General features: G+C 38.0%; 1 protein-coding gene and 1 pseudogene across 1 annotated transcript; both read left to right on the top strand.

Moving 5' to 3' along the window:
- Positions 1-1,193: 1,193 nt before the first annotated feature.
- LOC110543278 (stomatin-like protein 1) lies at positions 1,194-1,934 on the top strand. The gene has a single exon (XM_060376771.1). The coding sequence runs from the start codon at positions 1,194-1,196 to the stop codon at positions 1,932-1,934; it is 741 nt and encodes a 246-aa protein (XP_060232754.1).
- A 4,377-nt stretch (positions 1,935-6,311) lies between these two features.
- On the top strand, positions 6,312-22,604 carry LOC110544664 (HEAT repeat-containing protein 3-like; annotated as a pseudogene).
- The last annotated feature ends 398 nt before the right edge of the window (positions 22,605-23,002 follow it).

The following is a 23,002-nucleotide window of genomic DNA, read 5'->3' as shown; positions in this document are numbered from 1 at the left end:
ATGACTGGCACAAACTACAAGCATAAGTAATTACAACCCTAAAATAAATATGTGTTCCTACCTTGAAAAACTCTTATACCGACTCTTTTACGCCTTAAGTGTATCAAATAACCATGCAAACCAAACTCAAGGTTAATGGCCTCTTTTTTTAATATGTCACTGAAACTGGCTGTTGAAAATTCTGCTTATATTTTGCTGACCTTGCTGAATTCACACTCTGTGATCAAGGCTGTGTATTTCCTACTAGGTTAATACTAGATTTTTTTTTTAATATTGCCAGACAATATTGAAAAAAGAAATACCATGAACCAAAAATTATCCAGATACAATAATGTTTCAAAATGTTGATACTCAATAAGCACCAAATTATAGTGTCATTTAATTGTCATAGGGAATTTTAGCACTATAAACACAACTGTGATCTAAAGTGTACTACTTTCTGTTTCATGGAAACTTTAAATACTTTTTCTTCCTGGTTTGTCCTTTATCAAAGATATCCTAAACTTCCATCATGTTGGATTTAGCCTTGTGAGGATTTTTTAATTAACAGAGATGATCCACACGTCATGATTTATATGTAAGAAAGATGCCCTATCTCATCTTCTTTCTCTAGGCTGTGATATATGGATGCTTCTAATAAACTAAAGATAAAAGTGGTTTGGACAAAAAAAGACCTAGTCTAGAAAACTTTAAAAAAAAGTACATTAACACCACAGATGGCAACAAGGGAATAATGTAGAGAACAAGTGACAAGAAATAAAAAAAAAGTAGAAATTGACCAAAATTTAGTTTATCTATTTAGGATAAGCGTTTCTTTGTACTACATAATCTCTGAATATCGAATGTACTATATTGTAAAATCTTTAGTTTGATGAAGTTTTGTATCAGGCATTATATAATTCTATCTCAAAGAAATATTCTTTTATTTAAGTTATCATAAAACCAGTGGTTTCCTACCATATCCTGCCATGCTTCCTGAGGTATCTGCACGTTGAAATTCTCATTTATACCAAAGTTCAGGCTTTCTGACATCACCTTGTACTTGGATCTGCCTTCATTAAGCACATGCCCTGGAGAGCTGGCCCTCCTGTCTCTGCCATGGCCTCATTAGTTTCCTGGGGTTCTTGGTGCTGCTTCTGACCTTCCCCATTTCTGGCTGGTTTGCTCTGAAGATCGTGCCCACCTATGAGAGGATGGTTGTGTTTCGACTTGGCCCAATCTGTACCCCTACAAGAGCCTGCATGGTTCTTTTCCTGCCCTTCATTGACTCCTTCCAGAGGGTGGATCTGAGGACCGAAGCCTTCAGTGTTCCTCCTTGCAAGCTGGATGGTATGACCAGAGTCTGGGGACTGGAGGTAGACCGTATAGAACTAGCAGTGGAGGCTGTGCTTCAGCCACCCCAAGACAGCCCAGCTGTATCCAGCTTGAAAAGCACCCTCCAACAGCGCACCCTCCAACAGCCCACCCTCCACTTGCTGGGGGGAAGCATGAACTCAGTGGTAGGAGGTGTTCTGTCCCTGGGGCCAGTGGACACCTTGGCAGTGATAAGTGAAGTGGAGCCATCTGCCTCTCATGCTGTGACTGAGCACAGCCTAAAATGGCCAGTGGCTGAGGAGCTCCTCACTGCCCTGCAACCTTTCTTGTCAGAGGAACTGGTCAACCAGGTGGGGGTCTGCTATCAATTCAATGTCCTCCTACCCCGTAGCACCCAGAGTACCTACTTCCAGGACCTTACTACAGGACAAGGCAGAGTGGGACATGGAGTGCCTGATGGCATCCCTGACATGGTGGTGGAGATTGCTGAGGCAGTCCTACAGGCCTTGTTGTGCAGGGAACTCCGGCCCTTGGGGACATACATGAGTGGCTGGCTAAAGGTGAAGGGTGACCTAGCCATAGTCATGAAGCTGGAGGCTATCCTCAAGGCATTGAAGTAGCAGTATCTGTTGTCCATCCATCACATAACCCTGAACCTGGTGCCCAGCCAGAGAAGCCTCGGGATAGGAGGTGGTGTTGGTTTGGGCCATGGAAAACAGACCTGAAGATGTTTCAGGTCCAACCAGGAGCCCGGGAGGCCAGGAGACATCTGCGACATGTCACAGTACAGTCAGGTTTCCTGTACTTTTGCCTATAGTAGTTCTCTTGACAGGCCTTTGCTCATTCAGTCCCCAACAAAGTGCCAAGTCCTGAGCTCGCTACACAGAGTGAAGACAGACAGAGCCCAGCCTGCCCTATCCAGCTGATAACCTATCTGGAGAGAAACACAGAAGCAGCCTGTATGGCACCCATGTGAAGGACCAAAGCACATGGATTATGGCTCTGAGATCCAGGGAAATTAGAGGGAAACGAAGGGAAGGGAGTGCAGCCCCCAAGAATGGGTTATTGCAGTGGATACAGGAGGCCCCACCTTCCTATTGGCAGGCCAGACAGACTAAGAAGGGAGGCCATGGGACAGAGCATTTTGCTTTTCCTGTGGGCCTGCACTAGAAGACCTCATGGCCTCATTTACCAGCTCCATCCTGCATTTTTGAGATGCTGGGCTCAGGGCAGCATGAGGGAGAGCCCTACTGTTCTGTGCTTACAAGAGGCTTGGAGCCTCCAACAAATAAATGTGGCATTTATGGTGTGGCAAAAAAAGCAGTGGTTTCAGGAAGGTTTCTGATTTTGTTTATTCAGGCTAATGCTGTTCACAAGGCTGTTCACTTATTGTAATGACGTTGTTATAGTTGAAAATACAGTATTATCTCCTTTTCTAATATAACTGTCAGAGTTGGTGGCATATTCTTTCTAAAAGACAGGATTGGAAAGACTTTATTTTATGAATAGATTGAGACTCTGAAAACTTATCCTCCATTTCTGTCTCTGGCCCCAATTAGCTGGTTGACCTTGCATTGTCAGTGAAGTTTTGGGGGCATGGCTTACTTTTATATAGAAAGGTGTTATTGTACTACACCACTGCCAAGGGCCTTTTCCAATATAAAAAAATACAATTTTCTTGTCTTCATATCTGAAAAAGGCCAGACAACAATATTAAAATTGGAGAATTACCTTCTCATGTTTATAAAGAAAAATAGAGAAATCAGAGACAAACTTGATAAGAAAGTGAAACTTTTTTAAAAAAGTTAAACTTATGCCAAGACACGGAGACAACTGAATTAAACAAATGATATATAGTAGAAAAATGATGCAAATTTCATACCTGAGGCCATGGCCCTAGTTTAGGGTCATATGTGACTGTGACTTGTTTGTGAACTCCAGCTGGAGTTAATGGAGCCAAGAATATTTGGCTGGGTAGAGGCTAAGACATTTATTAGCAATGATCACTGAGGACATCATGGGCCACCTTAAAGACCTTGAAGTAAATTCTGAGAGAGATGGGAGCCATGGCAGTCAATGCTTAGAGGAGTTTTGTTATCTGAATTTATTTGTAGAATGCTGTGTTAATAAGACTTATGAGTAAAACAACAAGACCGTGATATCTGTGCTAATATGTTCTGTAAACTATCTGGATAGCTGACACCCAAATGTTTCAATGCTTTGTTTAGGTTATGGCATTTTAAATATTTTTTAGATCTGTAAGTTCTGATGAATCAGTAACAAAAAGAGTTGTGAGAGTTCTGTCCTCTATGTTAATGTTCTCTAAATCACCAATATTTTCTGTTTAGGTCAATGACAAGACTTTCAGAACTGAATAAAATGGCCACTCCTTAAAACAACTTTTGGACACATATCCAAATATTGCTACTGTGAGAAAACAGTGTTCCATTAGGCAGGGGTGGGGGCACTTATTCATGAAAAGGAACAGAATTGTTCTTTGTCTTTGAACTGCCATAAAAAACCCTTTTCAGATCTTCAAATTGGTTTCCATTGTCTCGCCTTTAAAAAAATTATAACAAATTTTCTTCTACTAGTCTTTGATAGGCATTTAAGCCCACTACCACATATTTTTGCACTGGAAATTTTTATGAGATCTTTTTATATTTGAATAAAGCTATTGTTCTGGTTTAAAAACAACATGAAGTTTTTGCCTAATGATCGTTGTAAGAGCATAGCCTTGAATATACAATAGCGTGGAGATTATTCCAAGCTTAGTTGAGACAAAGTTTCTTGAAAGTAAAACTTTTGTTCTTTTCTTCTATATCAGCATGATCCAATAGAACACCCTGTAATGATAGAAACATTATTTATCTGTGGTACTCAGCGCTTTCTGCTCTCAAACAAATAACTAGAACTTGAAATATGTCTACTGTGCCATGGGAATGAATGTTTTAATTGTAATTAATTCTATTTGACTCTAAGCAGATTCATGTGGCTGGTGGTTACTAAATTGAATAGCATGGCTCCAAACCTTTATGTTAGATTATAGAAAGCAGACTAGCAGATAGACATTGCCGCCTAATATTTTGAGACAGAGTATTGTTATGTAGCCCAGAGTTACCTCAAACTTAGGAGCTCCCACTTCAGGCTTTCCAGTGCTAAATTGCAAGTGTGTGTTCCCAACCCTGACATGTGTGTGTGTGTGTGTGTGTGTGTGTGTGTGTGTGTGTGTGTGTTTGCTGTGATTCAAACCCATTGATTTACAACTTCCAGTGAAATGCTCTTGGCATTGAATTATGTCCCCAGCAATATTTTTTTTTTTTGAGATAAGGTTATGCTACGTAGCTCAAACTTTTCTCATACTTACAATCTTCCTGTTTCAGCCTTTTCACGGCAGGTGTTATAAGTGTATTACACCGTACTCAGCCTCAATGTAGTTTAAATATTCCTAGAAAAAGTCTCTTAAATGGCTTTGAAAGTTGCTGATATATATTAGTTGTACAAATTGCTGTGTTTCAACAGGAGAAGATGTGCTTAGATCTATTGCAACTTGATATGTCAAGGCAGGTTATATCTACAGGCAGCCTACCCTTTTCTGAGGAGAAAGGGAGGACTCTAGGATTGGGAGGAGGAGAGGTAGTAGAGAGGTATTTGGAGGAGAGAAGGGAGGGAAAGCTATGATGGGGAATATAAAGTTAATTAATACATTAATTTTTAAAAGAAAAATATTGGTGTATTTATACTGACATTTTCATTAAAGTAGGTCATGTAATTTGAGCATGGTACACTCTGTTAATCATCTTTTTGTTAATATAATGATCTCCAATTCTAATCATTTTCTTGCAAATAATGCAGGGTTTTTCTTCTTTAGTTTTAAATGACTCATACACAAACACACACACACATACAAACATACATACATACATACACACAAACACACACATATGTTGAAAGACACTTTGACTATAAAACTTGTATTTTGGCAACAGAAGATAACTGTTTTATGTTGAGTTGTATTTCTTTGGTATGGTCACAAGAATGATATAGCTAGATCATGAAGTGACTCGTTTCATGTTTGTGAAGAGTCTATAATTGTATATATAGGAGCTATGCTAGTTGACATCCCTACCAGCAATGTACCATATCCTGGGTTTATGTATTTGTTTGTTTGTCATTGTACACAGTACTATGTTTAATACATAGTTTTGTAAGGATATTGCATTAAATCTGTTCCAACAGGAGTAAGATGGAATCTTAGTATAATTTTTATTTGTATTTCTATGCTGGCTAAGGATATTGTACATTTAAGTGTATCTATTTGCCATCTGCATTTCATCTTTCCAGAAATGTTTGTTTTGTTCGCCTATTTATTGACTGTATTATTTGGAGTGTTTTGATCTTTAATTTTTAGAGTTTTTAAAAATACATATTCTTACTAGGGTAACCCACTTGGAAACTGAGCAGCCATGGGCTACATCTGAGCAGGGGTTCTAGGTTATATCCATGAATGGACCTTGGTGGCTAGCTCTTTGACCACTTCCCCCTGATGGAGGAGCAGCCTTGGCAGACCACAGAGGAGGACAATGCTGCCAGTCCTGATGAGACCTGATAAGCTAGTATCAGATGGAAGAGGAAGAGGACCTCCCTTATCCATGGACTTGGAGAGGGGCATGGGAGGAGATGAGGGAGGGAGGATGGGATTAGGAGAGAATGTGGGAGGAGGCTACAGCTGAGATACAAAGTGAGTAAACTGCAATTAATAAAAAAATAAAAATTTAATTAAAAAATACATATTCTTGGTATTTATTCTGCCACATGTATAGTTAGTATACACTGCATCTGTAGGTTATCTCTTCACTCTGTGGATTATTTCCTTTATTGTGTGGAAGGTTTTACATTTTCTCTTCTAGACAGGGTCTCCCAACATTCAAAAAGTCATCAAACAAGCTGTGGAGTGATCTTGAATGTGTGATTTTCCTTTTCCTACCTGCAAAATAATGGGATTACAAATATGTGCCATCATGTATGTGGAAGAAGTTATTAGGGCTGTATTTTTCCAAAAGGTAAACTTTTTTTTTTTCAAATTGAGCTATATCACTATCCAGAAGACATTTCATTCCATTCAGTTTCCTTGGTTAATTACAAATAATTATTAGTGAGGATAGAGCATCTTACCCAGAGTCCTCCTTCTTTATTAGCTTCTTTAGGTGTACAGATTTTAGTATGTTTATCCTATATTATGTGTGTAATATCCACTTATGAGTGAGTATATGCCATGCATGTCTTTCTGCTTCTGGGATACCTCACTCAGGGTGATCTTTTCTAGATCCCACCATTTGCCTGCAAATTTTAGGATTTACTTGTTTTTAATTGCTGAGTAGTATTCCACTGTGTAATGTACCACAATTTCTGTATAAATTCCTCAACTGAGGGGCATCTGGGTTGTTTCCAGCGTCTAGCTGTTACAAATAAAGCTGCTATGAACATGGCTGAGCAAATGTCCTTGTTGTATACTTGAGTACTTTTTGGATACATGCCTACATGTAGCTGGATCTTGAGGTAGCACTATTCCTAATTTTCGTAGAAAGCATCAGATTGATTTCCAAAGTGGTTGTACAAGCTTACATTCCCACCAACAATGGAGGAGGGTTCCTCTTTCTCCACATGCTATCCAGCATGTGTTGTTACTTGAGTTTTTGAACTTAGCCATTCTGATGTGTGTAAGGTGAAATCTCAGGGTTGTTTTGATGACTAAGGACATTGAGCATTTCTTTAAGTGTTCCTCTGCCATTTCATATTCCTTTATTGAGAATTCTGTTTAGCTCCATACCCCATTTTTAATTGGATTACTTGATTTGTTGCTGTTTAACTACTTAAGTTCTTTATATATTCTGGATATTAGCTCTCTGTGAGATATAGGGTTGGTGAATATCCTTTCTGAATCTGTAGGCAGTCATTTTGTTCTGAAGACAGTGTCCTTTGCTTTACAGAAGCTTTTCAGTTTCATGAGGTCCCATTTATTGATTGTTGCTCTTAGAGCCTGTGCTGTTGGTGTTCTGTTCAGGAAGTTGTCTCCAGTGCCAATGAGTTCAAGACTCTTCCCCACTTTTTCTTCTAACAGGTTTAGTGTGTCTGGTTTTTTATTAAGGTCCTTGATCCACTTGGAATTTAGTTTTGTGCAGGGTGATAAGTATGGATCTATTTCCTTTCCTACATGTAGACATCCAGTTAGACCAGCACCAGTTGTTGAATATGCCATCTTTTTTCCATTGTACCATTTTGGCATCTTTGTCAAAAATCAGGTGTCCATAAGGGTGTGGGTTTCTTTCACGGTTTTCTAATCAATTCCATTGATATACCAGTCAGTTTCTATGCCAGTACCACGTACTTTTTACTACTTTTGCTCTATAATACAGCTTGAAATCAGGGATGGAGATAATTCCAGAAGACCTTTTATTGTAGAGGATTGTTTTAGCAATTCTAGGTTTCTTGTTATCCATATGAATTTTTTTTCCATGAGAATTTTTCTTTCAAGGTCTGTAAAGAATTGTGTTGATAATTTGATAGATATTGCATCAAATCTGTAGATTGCTTTTGGTAAGAAGGCCATTGTTACTATGTTAATCCTGCCAAACTATGAGTAAGAAAGATAAGATGATCAATCCTCAGAAGAGAAAGAAAATGGGGAACAGGACAGGAGCCTACCACAGAGGACTTCTCAAAGACTCTACTGTACAGGGTATCAAAGCAGATGCTAAGACCAAACTTTGGGCAGAGTTCAGGAAATCATATGAAAGAAGTAGTTAGTAAGACCTGGAGAGTACAAGAACTCCACAAAGAGAGCAACAGAACCAAATTATCTGGACTCAGGGGTATTTTCTGTGATTGATGTTTTGACCAAGGTACATTCATGGATATAACCTAGAACCCCTGCTCAGATGTAGTCCATGGCAGCTCAGTATCTAAGTGGGTTCCCTAGTAAGAGGAAGAGGAGACTGTTTCTGACATGACCTCAGTGGCTGGCTCTTTGACCACCTCCTCTGAGGGAGGAGCAGCCTTGCCAGACCACAGAGGAGGACATTGCATCCAGTCCTATTGTTTCCTGATAAGCTCTGGTCAAATGGAACAGGAGGTGGCCCTCCCCTATCAGGGGACTTGGAGGGGGCAAGGGAGGAGATGAGGGAGGGAGGCTGGGATTGGGTAGGAATGAGGGAGGGGGTTACAGCTGGGATACAGTGTGAATTAACTGTAATTAATATAAAAATATATTTAATTAAAAAAGAAATATTCAATGTCCTTAGTCATCAGGGAAATTAAAATCAAAATGACTCTGAGATTCCATCTTACACCTATAGAACTGCTAAGACAAACAAACAAACAAACAAACGAAAACCTCAAGTGACCAGTACAATTATTTACAGAACTGAAAGAACAATTCTCAATTTCATATGGAAAAACAAAACAAAACAAAAAACTCCAAAATTGCTAAAACAATCCTGTACAATAACAGGACTTCTGGAGATATCACCATCTCTGATCTCAAGCTGTACTACAGAGCAATAGTAATAAAAAATGCATGGAATTGGAAGAGAAACAGACTGGAGGATCAAGGGAATCAACTAGAAAACCCTGAAATAAACCCTCATACATACAGAAACTTAATTTTTGACAAAAAAAAGCCAAAACCATACAGTGGAAAAAACCATAGCATCTTCAACAAATGGTGCTGGTCTAACTGGGTGTCTACATAACAAAAAATGCAAAAAAATCCATGTTTATGACCCTGCACAAAAGTAAAGTCCAAGTAGATCAAAGACCTCAACATAAACCCAGACACACTAAACCTGTTAGAAGAAAAAGCGGGGAAGAACCTGGACCTCATTGGTACAGGAGACAACTTCCAGAACAGAACACCAACAGCAAAGGCTCTAAGATCAAGAATCAATGAATGGGACTTCATGAAACAAAAAAGCTTCTGTAAAGCAAAGGACACTGTCATCAGAACAAAATGACAGCTTTACAGACTGGGAAAGGATCTTCACCAACCCTATATCTCACAGAGGGCTAATATCCACAATGTATAAAGAATTCAAGAAATTAAACACCTATAATCCAATTAAAAATGGGGGACAGAGCTCAACAGAGAATTCTCAATAAGGGAATATCTAATCATAGAGAAACACTTAAAGCAATGTTCAAAGTTCTTAGTCATCAGGGAGATGCAAATCAAAACGACTCTGAGATTTCACCTTACACCTATCAGAATGGCTAAGATCAAAACCTCAAGTGATAACATTTGCTGGAGAGGAAGTGGAGAAAAGGGAACCTTCCTCCATTGCTGGTGGGAATGTAAATTTATACAACTACTTTGGAAATCAATTTGGCGCTTTCTCAGAATATTAGGAATAGTGCTACCTCAAAATTCATTTATAACACTCCTAGGCATATATTTGGAATATGCTCAACTATACAAAAAGCTATTTGCTCAAACATGTTAGTGACAACTTTATTCATAAAAGCTAGGATCTGGAAACAATCTAGATGTGTCTCAACTGAAGAATGGATGCAGAAATTGTGTTATATTTACACAATGGAATTCTACTCAGAGAACCAGCCAGTGACTTCCTTAATGAGGGGGTCTGTATGTGACATGAACTCAGTGGCTGGTTCTCTGATCAACTCCCACTGAGTGGTGCAGCCTTGCCAGGCCACAGAGGAAGATAATGCAGCCAGTCCTGATGAGACCTGATAGGCTAGACACAGATAGAAGGGGAGGAGGACCTCCCCTATCAGTGGACTAGAGGAGGGACATAAGGGGAAAAAAAGAGAGGGAGGGTGGGACTGGGAGGTGAAGAGGGAAGGGGCCACAGCTTGGATACAAAGTGAATAAATTGTAATAAATAATAAATAAACAAAACAACCAAAAAAAGAAGAAGAAAAAAAAATGTGCCTAGCTTTCCACAGAGCTGACTGAAAAAGTATAGAAATAAAATATTTGATTCAGGTTAAGAATTTTTTAGTATGCAAATAATACTGTGTAATCATCACACAGTTTCATTTTTTCCCAAACACTCAAACTTTCATTTCAAATGTTCTTGCAAATTGTTGATGCACAATAAAAATGGTTTTACTAATATTTTTCTTCATAGAATTTATTTTTATTAATCTTTTTGTGCATTTATTACTAAAGGTTATAATAATAAAATTGACTTTATTACAAATTTCTGAGAAGTGGAAAAATCTAATGATTTATTCCAATTACCTTCTAAACCAAACTACTGAAAATTCTATTGACATTCTTTCTTAACTTCAGACTTGAGGCTTGTAAAGCTCCCAGCTCCCAGAATACTCTTCACTCATTCTTGCTCCTTTGGGTCCTATTACAAGTACGTCATTCACATATATTCAGAGATCACACATTCTACATAACTTAGAGGTTAACAAGTTTGGAAGGTATTCCCAGAATGTGGACAAATTGCATCTTCAAAAACAAAAACAAAACACAAACCTTTCTCATCTGCTGCATGGCATTATCAGCAGAAAGGACAGTGTATGCTTTTTTTTTTTTTTTTCAATTCTTAATTTTTTCTTTTCTTCTTTCTTTCTTATTGAATTTTTTACAATTTATTTACTTTATATCTCTATTAGACTCCTCCTCATCTCCTCCTGGTCCCACCTTTCCTCCTTCTTGTCTACATCCCCCTCCACTAGTCCACTGAGAGGGCAAGTCCTCCTTCTCTACTATCTGACCCTAGCCTATCAACTCTTATCAAGACTGCCTAGATCCTCTTCCTCTGTGAGCTGGCAAGGTCTTCCCGCCAGAGGGAAGTGATCAAATTAGATCAGACAACAGAGTTCATGTCAGAGACAGGTCCTGCTCCCCTTACTAGGAACCCACGGGGAGACTGAGTTGCCCATGGGCTACATCTGAACAGGGAGTCTAGGTCTCCTTCATGCATGGTTCTTGGTTGATTCATCAGTCTCCGCATGCCCCACTGGGTTCAGATTTCTTTGCTTTGTTAGTCTCCTTGTGGAGGTCCTGTCCCCTCTGTGTCCTTCTATTGCCCCTTCTTCCATAAGACTGCCTGTGCTCTGTCCAAAGTTTGGCTGTGAGTCTCGGCATCCACCTCAATCTGCCTCTGAGTGGAGTCTTTCAGAGGACATCTACAGTAGGCTCCTGTCCTGTTCCCTCTCTTCCACTGCTTCTGGAGTCTATCCTGTTTGCCTTCTGAATGAGAATTAAGCATCCTCCCAAGAGTCCTCCTTGTTGTTTAGCTTCTTTAGGTCTATAGAGTTTTAGTATGTTTATCCTATAGTATATGGTTGATATTAGCTTATAAGTGAGTATATACCACAAGTGTCTTTCCGTTTCTGGGTCACCTTACTAGGGACTGAGAAAAGATGTTCAACAACCTGACATTGGACAAATAGGTAATATCTAGAATATATGAAGAACTCAAGAAATTAAACACCAACAAACCAAATAATCCAATTAAAAATGGAGTACAGAATTAAACAGAGAATTCTGAACAGAAGAATATCAAATAGTGGAGAAACACTTAAAGAAATGTTCAACATCCTTAGTCATCAGGGAAATGCAAATCAAAATGACCTTGAGATTTCACCTTAGACCCATCAGAATGGTCTAAGATCAAAAAATCAAGTGACAACACATGCTGGAGATGAGAGAGGGATAGTGGAATTGGGAGGGAATGAGAGAAGGGCCTACAACTGGGCTACAAAATGAATAAATTGTAATTAATATAAAATATTAAAAAAAGACTGCGTAGTTTCTTATAAATCTGACTAAATCTTTCCATCCTTGCTAAAGGATCTCTCTGCACAGACAATAATGTGTTGACCCTTCTGGGAAAGGCACTTTGAACCTCCCTTAAGATTTTTTCACTTTAGTTATCCACTGGTCTCTTCTCAGTGAAGTGGTAGTACTGACGATATACTGGCTGCTTGGCTCTGGAGGCGAGGGTCAGCTTCATCAGGACCTTTACTAAAATTTTAACTATGGGACTTCTGAATCAACAGAAAAGTCTTCTACATTAGTTGTCTGAGGAATTTCCCAGTCCACAACTGGGTTGAACATCTCTAGGATGGTTCCTTCATGGCAACGGGCAGGAGCCTCCAAACCTAGTTCCAAACAAAATTGTTTCATCTTGGAAAAGACAGAAATCCAAGCCCCAACTAGCAGAGGAGAAATCCTTCATAGAATTTCTAAACAAAATTAATTGTCCTTCCCTTGGCATCTACTTCTTAGTCCCCTTCTTAGATTTAATTAATTTATTTCAGTTATGTACACCCTAAAATTTTAGTCATAATGTCAGTTTTGTTTTCACCAAATTCATGCTTCTTATATTGATTTTTGCTATGTGTTTGGAGTATGTGTGGTTTTTTTTTTTCAGTCTCTATTTTAATGAGTTGTTGCACTATTTCTGAATTATGCTTTATCCTTTCTCTACTGTAGCCTAGGCACACATCACTTCAGTAATGTCTTGGAATGAGTCTTCCTGGTGTCTGATAGCTGACTATGTGAATCTCCACAGAGCTCCATGTTTATTTGGAATCATATTACTAAGCTAAAATCACTCATAGTGGGGTATGTACAGCATGTAAATCATAAACAGATTAGTTATTTTCTGGAAAGTTGTTAACCTACCAATTTTCTCCATACAACTGATGATAGCCTCAGACAAATCGTGGCAGCTAAAGGTAAAAAGAACACTAATTTGATGTTCTAAGACAGGGACCTGTAACGTGGACAGCAATAGTTCCTAGGAACTCTTTAATCCCTAAGAGACTGAAACACTATTGGGAAAAAGGAGACAGAATGCATACTGTTCTAATAAAATTCTTGATACAGTCCCAGATTGGGAAATTTAGTTATTAACTAGGAGGTAGGTCCTCTCTAGCAGAAGAGGAAAACATAAAACAATAAATAATTTCTAATATTATCCAGAAACAGATGAACCGGTGGCAAAGTTTAATCTCTGTTACTGATAAAAGAGGTAATTCTTTTCATATCCCAACCACAAAAATATATTTACCGAGAGAAAGACATATCAGTCTTTACAATTGCCCATGTATTTGCTATCTGTAAATTACTGTTTAAATAAATTGTTAGCATCTTGCCTAACATTTAAAAATGAGTAGAAATTGTTAATCAATGGGCAGTTAAACTTCTTCACATTGGAGAATCAATGTTTTTTAAAGAGGCTGTGAATTTTTTATTTAGTTTTAACCTTGACTTGCAGAAGATTCCTTTGTTATACAAAATGTATAATTTGGACTAAAATTGCTACAGATTATTCTTCTGTTCTTCAGATTGGAAGGACAAGACTCAACTGAACATCTAAGTTTTAAATAATTAAAGAGGAAAGTAGGTCAATGCCATGCATTAAATGACTAGATCTGGGGATAGCTATATCAGCTATTGTGATTTTACAGATGCCTCTCAAAGATGTAAAGTCATTAAACTTAATTCAGGGCTAGTCTTTTGCTTCATTTAAATGTATGGAATTGACCTCAAAGTTTACTCTCATGTTGAATTAAATATTAACTTGGTTCTGCTTCTTCACTTAATATACGGCATTTATATTTCCAGATGGAAAATAACTTTTATTGATTTTAAAACAGTAATTACAATAAACCCCCCGAACAGTGTGTCCTTGGAACATGGTATTTATTCAGTGACACACTATATTTGGACTCACTTAAATGTCTGCCACTTGAAGTCATGCCCCTCTTAATATATCCCTTATGGCAGAGAACAAATGTGATAAGTTAGTCTTTATATTCTTTTTTAATATTTTTATTTTTAAATAATTTTATACATTCACTTGTAGTCTTTATCTCCTCCTTTCCAACTTCTACTCTCTCTGTTCTAAAAAGGTTCTTATCAAGGCTGCCAACAACCTCCATAATATCAAGTTTTATTATCAGCTTTATTGCCCCTGTCATCCTTGACCTTTTAGTCAAGGAACATTGGACATAGTCACTGCTCATCTCCTCTCTGACAAAGTTTCCTTACCTGGGACTCCAGGTTTTTCTCTTTCCTTACTGGTTATGCTTTCTCAATTTCCTTTATTAACCAATTGTCCTCTTCCTTACCACTAAATAACAGTGTCCTAGAAAAGTTTTACTCCATTTATTTTTTTCTTGTGACAATACTCTATCCCTATGTGATCTCCTAAGTCCAGTTACTTTAATATACTATGTAGATAATGATAATGTGAGCTCCAGAATTTACACTATTTTGTTTCCTGAATAATACACTCATATAAAATTTATTGCTAATTATTTCTATTCAAAGTAAAGAGTTAACAATTTTTTTAGTTTTTTTAAAGTTGAATTTTAGTTATGTATTTATTTATTACAATTTATTCACGTTGTATCCCGGCTGTAGCTCCCGCCTTTGTGTCCTCCCAGTCCCACCCACACTCCCTCTTCTCCCCCTTGCCCCTCCACTGGTCCACCATTAGGGGAGATCCTCCTCCCCTTCTATCTGAACCTAGCCTATCAGGTCTCATCAAGGCTGGCTGCATCATCTTCCTCTGTGGCCTGGCAAGACTGCACTCCCCCAGGTGGAGGTGATCAAAGAGCCGGCCACTGAGTTCATGTCAGAGACAGTCCCTGTACCTCTTACTAGGGAACCCACATGGAAACTGAGCAGCCAATAGGCTTCATTTGAACAGGGGGTCTAGGTCCTCTCTATGCATGGTCCTTGGTTGGAGTCTCCATCTCTGCAGGCCCCTCTGGGCCCAGGTATTTTGGCTCTGTTTTTTTTATTTTTTTCCTTGTGGCGTTCCTGTCCCCTCCAGGTCTTTCTATCTCTTTCTTCTTCCATAAGGTTTCCTGCACTCTGCCCAAAGTTTGGCTATGAGTCTCAGTATTTCCTTCAATACCCTGGATCTGGCGCTTTCTCAGAAAATTGGGAATATTGCTACCTCAAGATCTATCTATACCACTCCTAGGCATTTCCCAAAAAGATGCCCCACCAGTCAATAAGGTCAGTTTCTCAACTATGTTCATAGCAGCTTTATTTGTAATAGCCAGAATCTGGAAACAACCTAGATGTCCCTCAACTGAGGAATGGATACAGAATTTGTGGTACATTTACACAATGGAATACTACTGGGCAATTAAAAACAAAGGAATCATGAAATTTGCAAGCAAATGGTAGGAGCTACAAAAGATCATCTTGAGTCAGGTAACTCAGAAGCAGAAAGACACATATGATATATACTCACTTATAAGTGGATTTTAGCCACATAATACAGGATAAACATACTAAAATCTATAGTCCTAAAGAAGCTAAACATCAAGGACAATCCTAGGGAAGATGCTTAATCCTCATTCAGAATTCAAATAGGATAAACATCAGAAGTAGGAGAAGACAAGGGACAGTATAGGAGCTTTCCACAGAAGATTTCTGTTAGTTTTTTGAATTTTTAAAATTTATATATTCAATTTACATTCCAATCATAGCCTTTTTCCTCCTCTCTTCCAGATTCTACCCTGTCAGTCTTTTCCTTCTATCTCCTTTCCCCTTCTCCTTAGAAACGGTGAGCCACTCCCCTCCCACCAAGCTACCCCAGTTTGTTTACAGGCAGGAGCCTAGCATAATTGTTCTCTGAGAGGCTCCACTCAGCAGCTGATGGAATCAGATGCTGAGACTGGGTGCCAAGCATTAGGCTGAGCTATGGGAGTCCTGTGGAAGTGTGGGAGCAAAGAGAGTAGGACCCACAGGCGACAAGAATGCCACAAGAAGACCAACAGAGCCAACTAACCTAGGCCCATGGGGGCTTACAAAGACAGAAGCACCAACCAAAGAATATACATGGACTGGACCTAGACCCCCTATGCATATGTAACTGATGGGCAGCTCGGGCTTCATGTGAATCCCCTAACAAGTAGAACAGGTGCAGTCTCTGACATGGACTCTGTAGTATGCTTTTGATCGCTTTCCTCTAATGGCATTGCCTTGTCTGGCCTCAGTAGATGAGGATGACCTCAGTCCTGATGCAACTTGAAAAAGTTAATACTTAATTATTCTTCCAACTCTTCTGTTTACTAGTGTTCTGTGTCTTAAATGTAGTAATTAACTATACACATTTGTTTGGAATGAAAACCTGGGGAAGCTTTCTTTAGTTTTTCTTTTTCTTCTGTCTACCCCATTTCAAATTATTACCAACCTTTGTTTTTTTTTTTTTTAAGTTTTTATTGATTTTTTTTTGTGAATTTCATTGCAGGCACCTCAACCCCACTCAACTCCCAGTCCCTACATCTCCATTCTCAGTCCTTTCAACCTCCCCATCAAAATAAAATAAAATAAAATAAAATAAAATAAAATAATAAAATAAAATAAAATAAAAAAAAATCTCACCATAGAAGCTGTAGTAAATCACAGTGTATCACACAGTATATAATTCTGTTCATATATATTTACTTGTAAATATTCATTGCAATGAGTCAATGGTCTGGTTTAACACCTCTGGCTTCTGCTACATTATCAATACTGGATCCACATTGGGACTTCTCTCAGATATTCTGTTGTTGTCCTATGTCATGGAGGTCCTACAGCTTTGGATATGCAGGACCAGCCCTTTCTCTTTTCCAGCAGTTCACAGATGGGGTAGATGTTGGGGTGGGCCAACTCAAAGCCCTGGATCTAGGTCTGGGTGGCAGCTGTGTCAGTCAGTCCACCAGCTCTCCCTCACCCACAACACCAGGGAGAGCTCTCCAACACTGCTTTGGCTAGCTCACCCAATGCCACAGTTGGCAACAAAACTCTGTTTTCTGTCTTCCAAATATACTCTTAGCCTAACAACTTCTATTTTCCTTCTTATGCACTGAGGTAAGACTTACACTTTTGAGCACAGAACTTGAAAACACGGTTTTCTCAGATTCCTTCCTCCATAAGTAAATCCTGTTGACTACTTCAGAATATGTTATTAATATCTTCTTACAATAACTCCTACATCACTACATCTCCAACCTAGAAAATAGCCATAACTTTCTGTTTATCCCTTTTTCATACTTGCTTTCTTACAGCAGAGGGTGGCATTTCAAAACCATGAATCAGATAAATTGCTTTTATACTTAGAAGTGTTCATAAATTTTCTAGTTCCATATACTTAAAGCAAAATCTAAACTCCTTACTATAAAGTGCAAAGTTCTACTTGATCTGGGAACTGTCTACTTTTCTTTTCTCTCACATCACATTCTCTCTGCCTTATTTTCACTAGAATTCTTGTTTTTGTTTTTCCCCCTCTATAACCTCATAGATCCAGTCTTTCCTCAAACATATATCTTGCATGTTTCTTGTATTTGGGAGGGACTGCCACACTGTAGTTTGCGCAGATCACACCATTTTGTCATATAAAGCTTAACAACACAAGTTATCTCAGAACTCATAAGTATATTTTATCAAAAAAGAGGTAGATGATTTAATGAACATCCATGTGTATAAACCTGGATAAGTGTACAGATAAAGCTCAGGCTTTGCATTCAGATATCACAGATCATATGATTTTATATCGTCAGCACAGCCATCCAACAGTAATATAAGTGTAGGCATTGATTACTTCATGTATAAATGGGAAACAAAATGTAAAGGTATGTGCTAGTGAGGCAAAAGACTTCATAAACTGAAAAGCCAAATTATTAAATGATACATTTACATTTTTCATTTTATTTTAATCTCTAATCTAATGTAAAATTTTCTCATTGTTATGTAAACCTATGAATTTTAACATGGGAAAAGGACTATGAATTTTAACAAATTTATAGAATCATTGACAATTATGACTAAAGGTGCTATGGAGAGCTTGTACAGGTTTGATACAAATACATATTTTCATTTCTGTGTGGCAGGGATCAACAGACTGCATACAGTAGCCAGGCCAACTCTGGCTTATCACCTCCATTTTAGATGATATTTATTGCACTACAATTGCATCCATTGATTTACATAGTTTACGAGTACTTTTGCTCTTTAAAGTTTTAAGTGTAGAGTTATGATAGAGACTACGTGGCCTGCAAAATTATTGGTTAATTACCTCTTCACAGCAATAGAAGTTTGTTAATCAGCATTCTGGCATAAATAATCAGAAGTGGAACTTCTGTGTCATGTGGTAATTATATTTTTAATTTCTTAAAAGAGAAAATGCTTTTGAAATACATTAAAATATATAAGAGTATATCTGAATGTTTAAATCATTATACCACAATTTAATACCACCAGTATCTTTATTTTAGTCATTTAATTTTCTAATGGCTGTGCTTTTCGTTTATCACTATTCTTATAACAATCACTTTCTTAAAGATTCATGTTACTGCATCGTGTTTCTCAAGCTTTTCCAGTATTTCAGCGCTTTTGTGAAGCGTCTGTTCAGGTTCATTGCCTACTTCTTAATATTTCTCATTTTTATGTTAAATAAAAATATACACATTAAATCGGTTAGAAGAAAAACTGGGGAAGACCCTAGAAATCATTGGTACAGGAGACAACTTCCGAAATAGAACACCAACAGCACAGGCTAAGAGCAACAATCAATAAATGGGAACTCATGAAACTGAAAAGCTTCTGTAGAACAAAGGACACTGTCTTCAGAACAAAACAACAGCCTACAGACTGGGAAAGGATCTTCACCAACCCTATATCTGACAGAGGGCTGATATCCAGCATATATAAAGAACAAAAGAAGCTGAAAAGCAACAAAGTAATCCAATTAAAAAAATGGGGAAGAAAGTTAAAAAGAGAATTCTCTGTAGAGGAATATCAAATGGCAGAGAAACACTTAAATGCTCAACCTCATTAGCCATCAGGGAAATGCAAATCAAAACAACCCTGAGATTTCACCTTACACCCATCAGAATGGCCAAGATGAAAAAACTCAAGTGACAACACATGCTGGAGAGGTTGTGGAGAAAGGGGAACCCTCCTTCACTGCTGGTGGGAATGTAAACTTGTACAACCACTCTGGAAATCAATCTGGCACTTTCTCAGACAACTAGGAATAGCGCTTCCTCAAGATCCAGCCATACCACTCCTAGGCATATACCCAAAAGAGGCTCAAGTACACAAAAAGGACATTTGCTCAACCATGTTTGTAGCAGCTTTATTTGTAATAGCCAGAAGCTGGAAACAGCCCAGATGCCCCTCAACTGAAGAATGGATACAGAAATTGTGGTACATCTACACCATGGAGTATTACTCAGCAATGAAAAATAAGGAAATCATGAAATTTGCAGGTAAATGGTGGGAACTGGAAAGGATCATCCTGAGTGAGCTGTCCCAGAAGGAGAAAGACACACATGGTATATACTCACTCATATAGACATATAAGATAAACCTACTAAAATCTGTACCTCTAAAGAAACTAATCAAGAGAGAGGACCCTGACTAAAATGCTCAATCCCCATCCTGAAAGGCAAAGAGGATAGACATCAGAAGAAGAAGAAAACAGGAAACAACCTAGGAATCTGCCACAGAGGGCCTCTGAAAAGCTCTGCTCTCCAGACTATCAAAGCAGATGCTGAGACTTATGGCCAACTTTTGGGCAGAGTTCATGGAATCTTATTAAAGAAGTGGGAAATAGTATGATCTGGAGAGAAAAGGAACTCCACAAGGAGAGCAAAAGAACCAGAAAATTTGAACACGGTCTTTCCAGAGACTCATACTCCAACCAAGTACTATGCATGGAGATAACCTAGAACCCTTGCACAGATGTAGCCCATGGCAGTTCAATGTCCAAGTGGGTTCCATGGTAATGGGAAGAGGGTCTGTCTCTGACATGAACTGATTGACCTGCTCTTTGATCACCTCCCCCTGAGGGGGGAGCAGCCTTACCAGGACACAGAATATGACAGTGCAGCCACTCCTGATGATATCTGTTAGACTAGGATCAGAAGGAAGGAGAGGGGGACCTCCCCTATCAGTGGACTTGGGGAGGGGCATGTGTGAAGAAGGGGGAAGGAAGGTAGGATTAGGAGGGGAGGATGGAGGGATTTATGGGGGGGATACAAAGTGAATAAAGTGTAATTAATAAAAGTTAAAAAAAGAAAAAAATATACATTTAAAATTGTTTAAAGAGAGAAGTGTAGAAATTATGCAAGTACAACACTGGTGTACGAAATTTTCAAAAGATTTAAAGAGAATCATGGTTTCTCATGAGAAATCCATTGGTTTTTAAGCATTGTTCTTCAGTAGCATCATTTTTCAGTTTCATACTTTTCTTTGTCTTTAAATTTTAACAATGTAATTGTAAATGTGCATGAATTATTTTTTTTAATGTTGTTTGGGGTTCATTCAATTTCTTAAATACCTAGGACTTTAGTGGAATGTAGGAAGTTACCAGGTTGTGCTATTTCAAGAATTTTTTCAGTGCCACACCTTTTCTATTTTCTTTTTAGAACTACAAAACCATACTGTTTAGTGTTCTATTAATAATATCATGGGTAACTTTTGGCTAAGTTCCTTTATTTTTAGTCTTTTCTTCTTGTCCACTTTTCAGTCCTCATACTTCCTGGTTTTCTAGCTCATGTCTTTGTATATCTTATTATGTTGGGTCTTTTTTTTTTTTGTTTGTTTGTTTTTCAATTCAGTCATTATCATTTTTAAATTCTAAACTCTCCAGTTGTTTTTCTTTCTAATGTTCTTGATACATTTGATTTTAACTCATGTGTTATGAGCCCTGTGAAATTTTTTTTTTCTTACAGATACTAAAGAGTCTATTGTGGAAAATTCCACTACCTGTGTCATCATGTAGCATTTCTCCCAACTTATTTGAAATTTTGGGAACTATAATAAGCTGAGTTGCTTTTGATTGTGATTCAGACATTTTATATATCACAATAGGAGGCTCTAGTTCTGGTTTTAATTTTACAAGGCATATTGGCTTTATTGGCATTTTCATTGTAATTAGTACTGGAGTGTGATAGGACTATGTCTCGGTAAGAGTGTAAGATTGATACTTTTGCATATAAGCATGTACCTAGGAAATATCAGCGTTTTAAAAAAATGACATTGTCATACATATAACAATAGATTCATGTGTCTTCTTTTATTGTAATTCAAAAATTGTATGAACTTAATGACAAAACAACCTAAGTGAAGCTACTATTTTCTTATTACTTAAATCTTTTTAAATACCAAAGATAACCAATTAAAGTTTCACTGTACATAGTTTTGTTTGTGATATTTAAATTAATACATACAAATTAAAAATTTAAGATTATTTTTCTTTAATTTCAGTTTTAAAAATCCAGACTGATCTAACTACTATGGATAGTTTTTTCATAGTGCAGTGATCACAACAGTGTAGCTTAATCATTTCTGTCCCACAGAAATATGAAATACCTTTAATGTGTTCAGATAATGTAGGAATGATACCATAAAAGACACAGAGATCTTAGGGATATAGTAATCTTGTAAAGTGATTACCTCACAAGCTTGAAGTCCTGAATTTTATTTTAGGAAGCCATATAAAAATGTCAGGCAGAGATAGGAGACTCTCTGTGGTTCACAGGCCTGTCAGTCTAGCCAAATTGGTGAAAAACTGAACAATGTGAGTCTTTGTCACAGAGAATGTGGATGATGTTTCTGAGGATGATACGCCAGGTTTTCTTGTGATTCCTACATGCAAGCACTCACAAGTGGGCATATACCACCTATACAGATGTATCTATATAAATGAACATGCATGTACACATGCACTCACATAAAAATAAAATGAGGTTCCAAGAAGGATGCTCCACATATTGCTAAAGAGGTTGATTCTCTAGAAGACATAAAAGTGCTTTGAGGGGCCTTTACCCAACAATGACCTCCAAAATATTTTACAGTAGGTGACACCTGAACAGCTGATGGCACTGTGCCAAGCAGACATTCATAGCAGTAGTGACAGTGTTAGAGTGAATGTGGTCATCATCTGGGAGATCATTGGCAGCATTCTAGACAAAGACGATGGCACACTTCAAAACTCAAGACTATTGAGTACTTTCTGCTGGAGCGTGCCACCAAGGACCCTTCCCTCATGGTAGCAAGAGAGGTTTTGAATGCTTTCCTTGATGCTTTTACAACTGGGATGAAGGTGAAGATGCCTCAGTTCAAACTAAACTGTTAACTTCTTTGAAAGAATTCCAGCTTTCCAAATGAAGCTATGGGAAGAAGATTGAACAAATACGGCCCAGATTATCTGTGTGTTCTTGACAATGTGAAGATGAATTTGAGGTTTATTGCTTACAAAGAAGCTGCTAAGAAAAGACTGCCTTTTTAAACCATCAAGAAACTAGAGATAGGGCTGGCATAATAGCCACATGCTGGTTGGCATGCACCACCATGAATTCATCCCTAGCTTTTTTCTCTGTGTGGAAAAAAAAGGCAAGAGAGACTGTTTCTTCTGGATGGATTTAATGATAATAAAATTAAAGGGTTTCCTTTGAGTGTGTGTTTCTAAAAGCCTTTTATTTTTAAGAAAGACTCTCACTAGGTATCCCTGATGGCCTATAATTCATAGAGGTCTACCAGCCTCTGCCTCCTGATTGCTAGGATTTAAGGTATGCAACCCAATATTTGTTCCCCTAAAGCCATTATTCAAATGTCTATATTCTGGATAATAATTGAAGTTCAGCTCTTGAAAACCTGTCAGAAACATGTATTAAGGCTGGAGACTTC

This window comes from Meriones unguiculatus, assembly GCF_030254825.1.
Source record: "Meriones unguiculatus strain TT.TT164.6M chromosome X unlocalized genomic scaffold, Bangor_MerUng_6.1 ChrX_unordered_Scaffold_30, whole genome shotgun sequence".
In the NCBI taxonomy this organism is placed as follows: Eukaryota; Metazoa; Chordata; class Mammalia; order Rodentia; family Muridae; genus Meriones; species Meriones unguiculatus.
The sequence above is the reverse complement of the archived record's forward strand: the minus strand, read 5'-3'. Positions and strand labels throughout refer to the sequence as shown.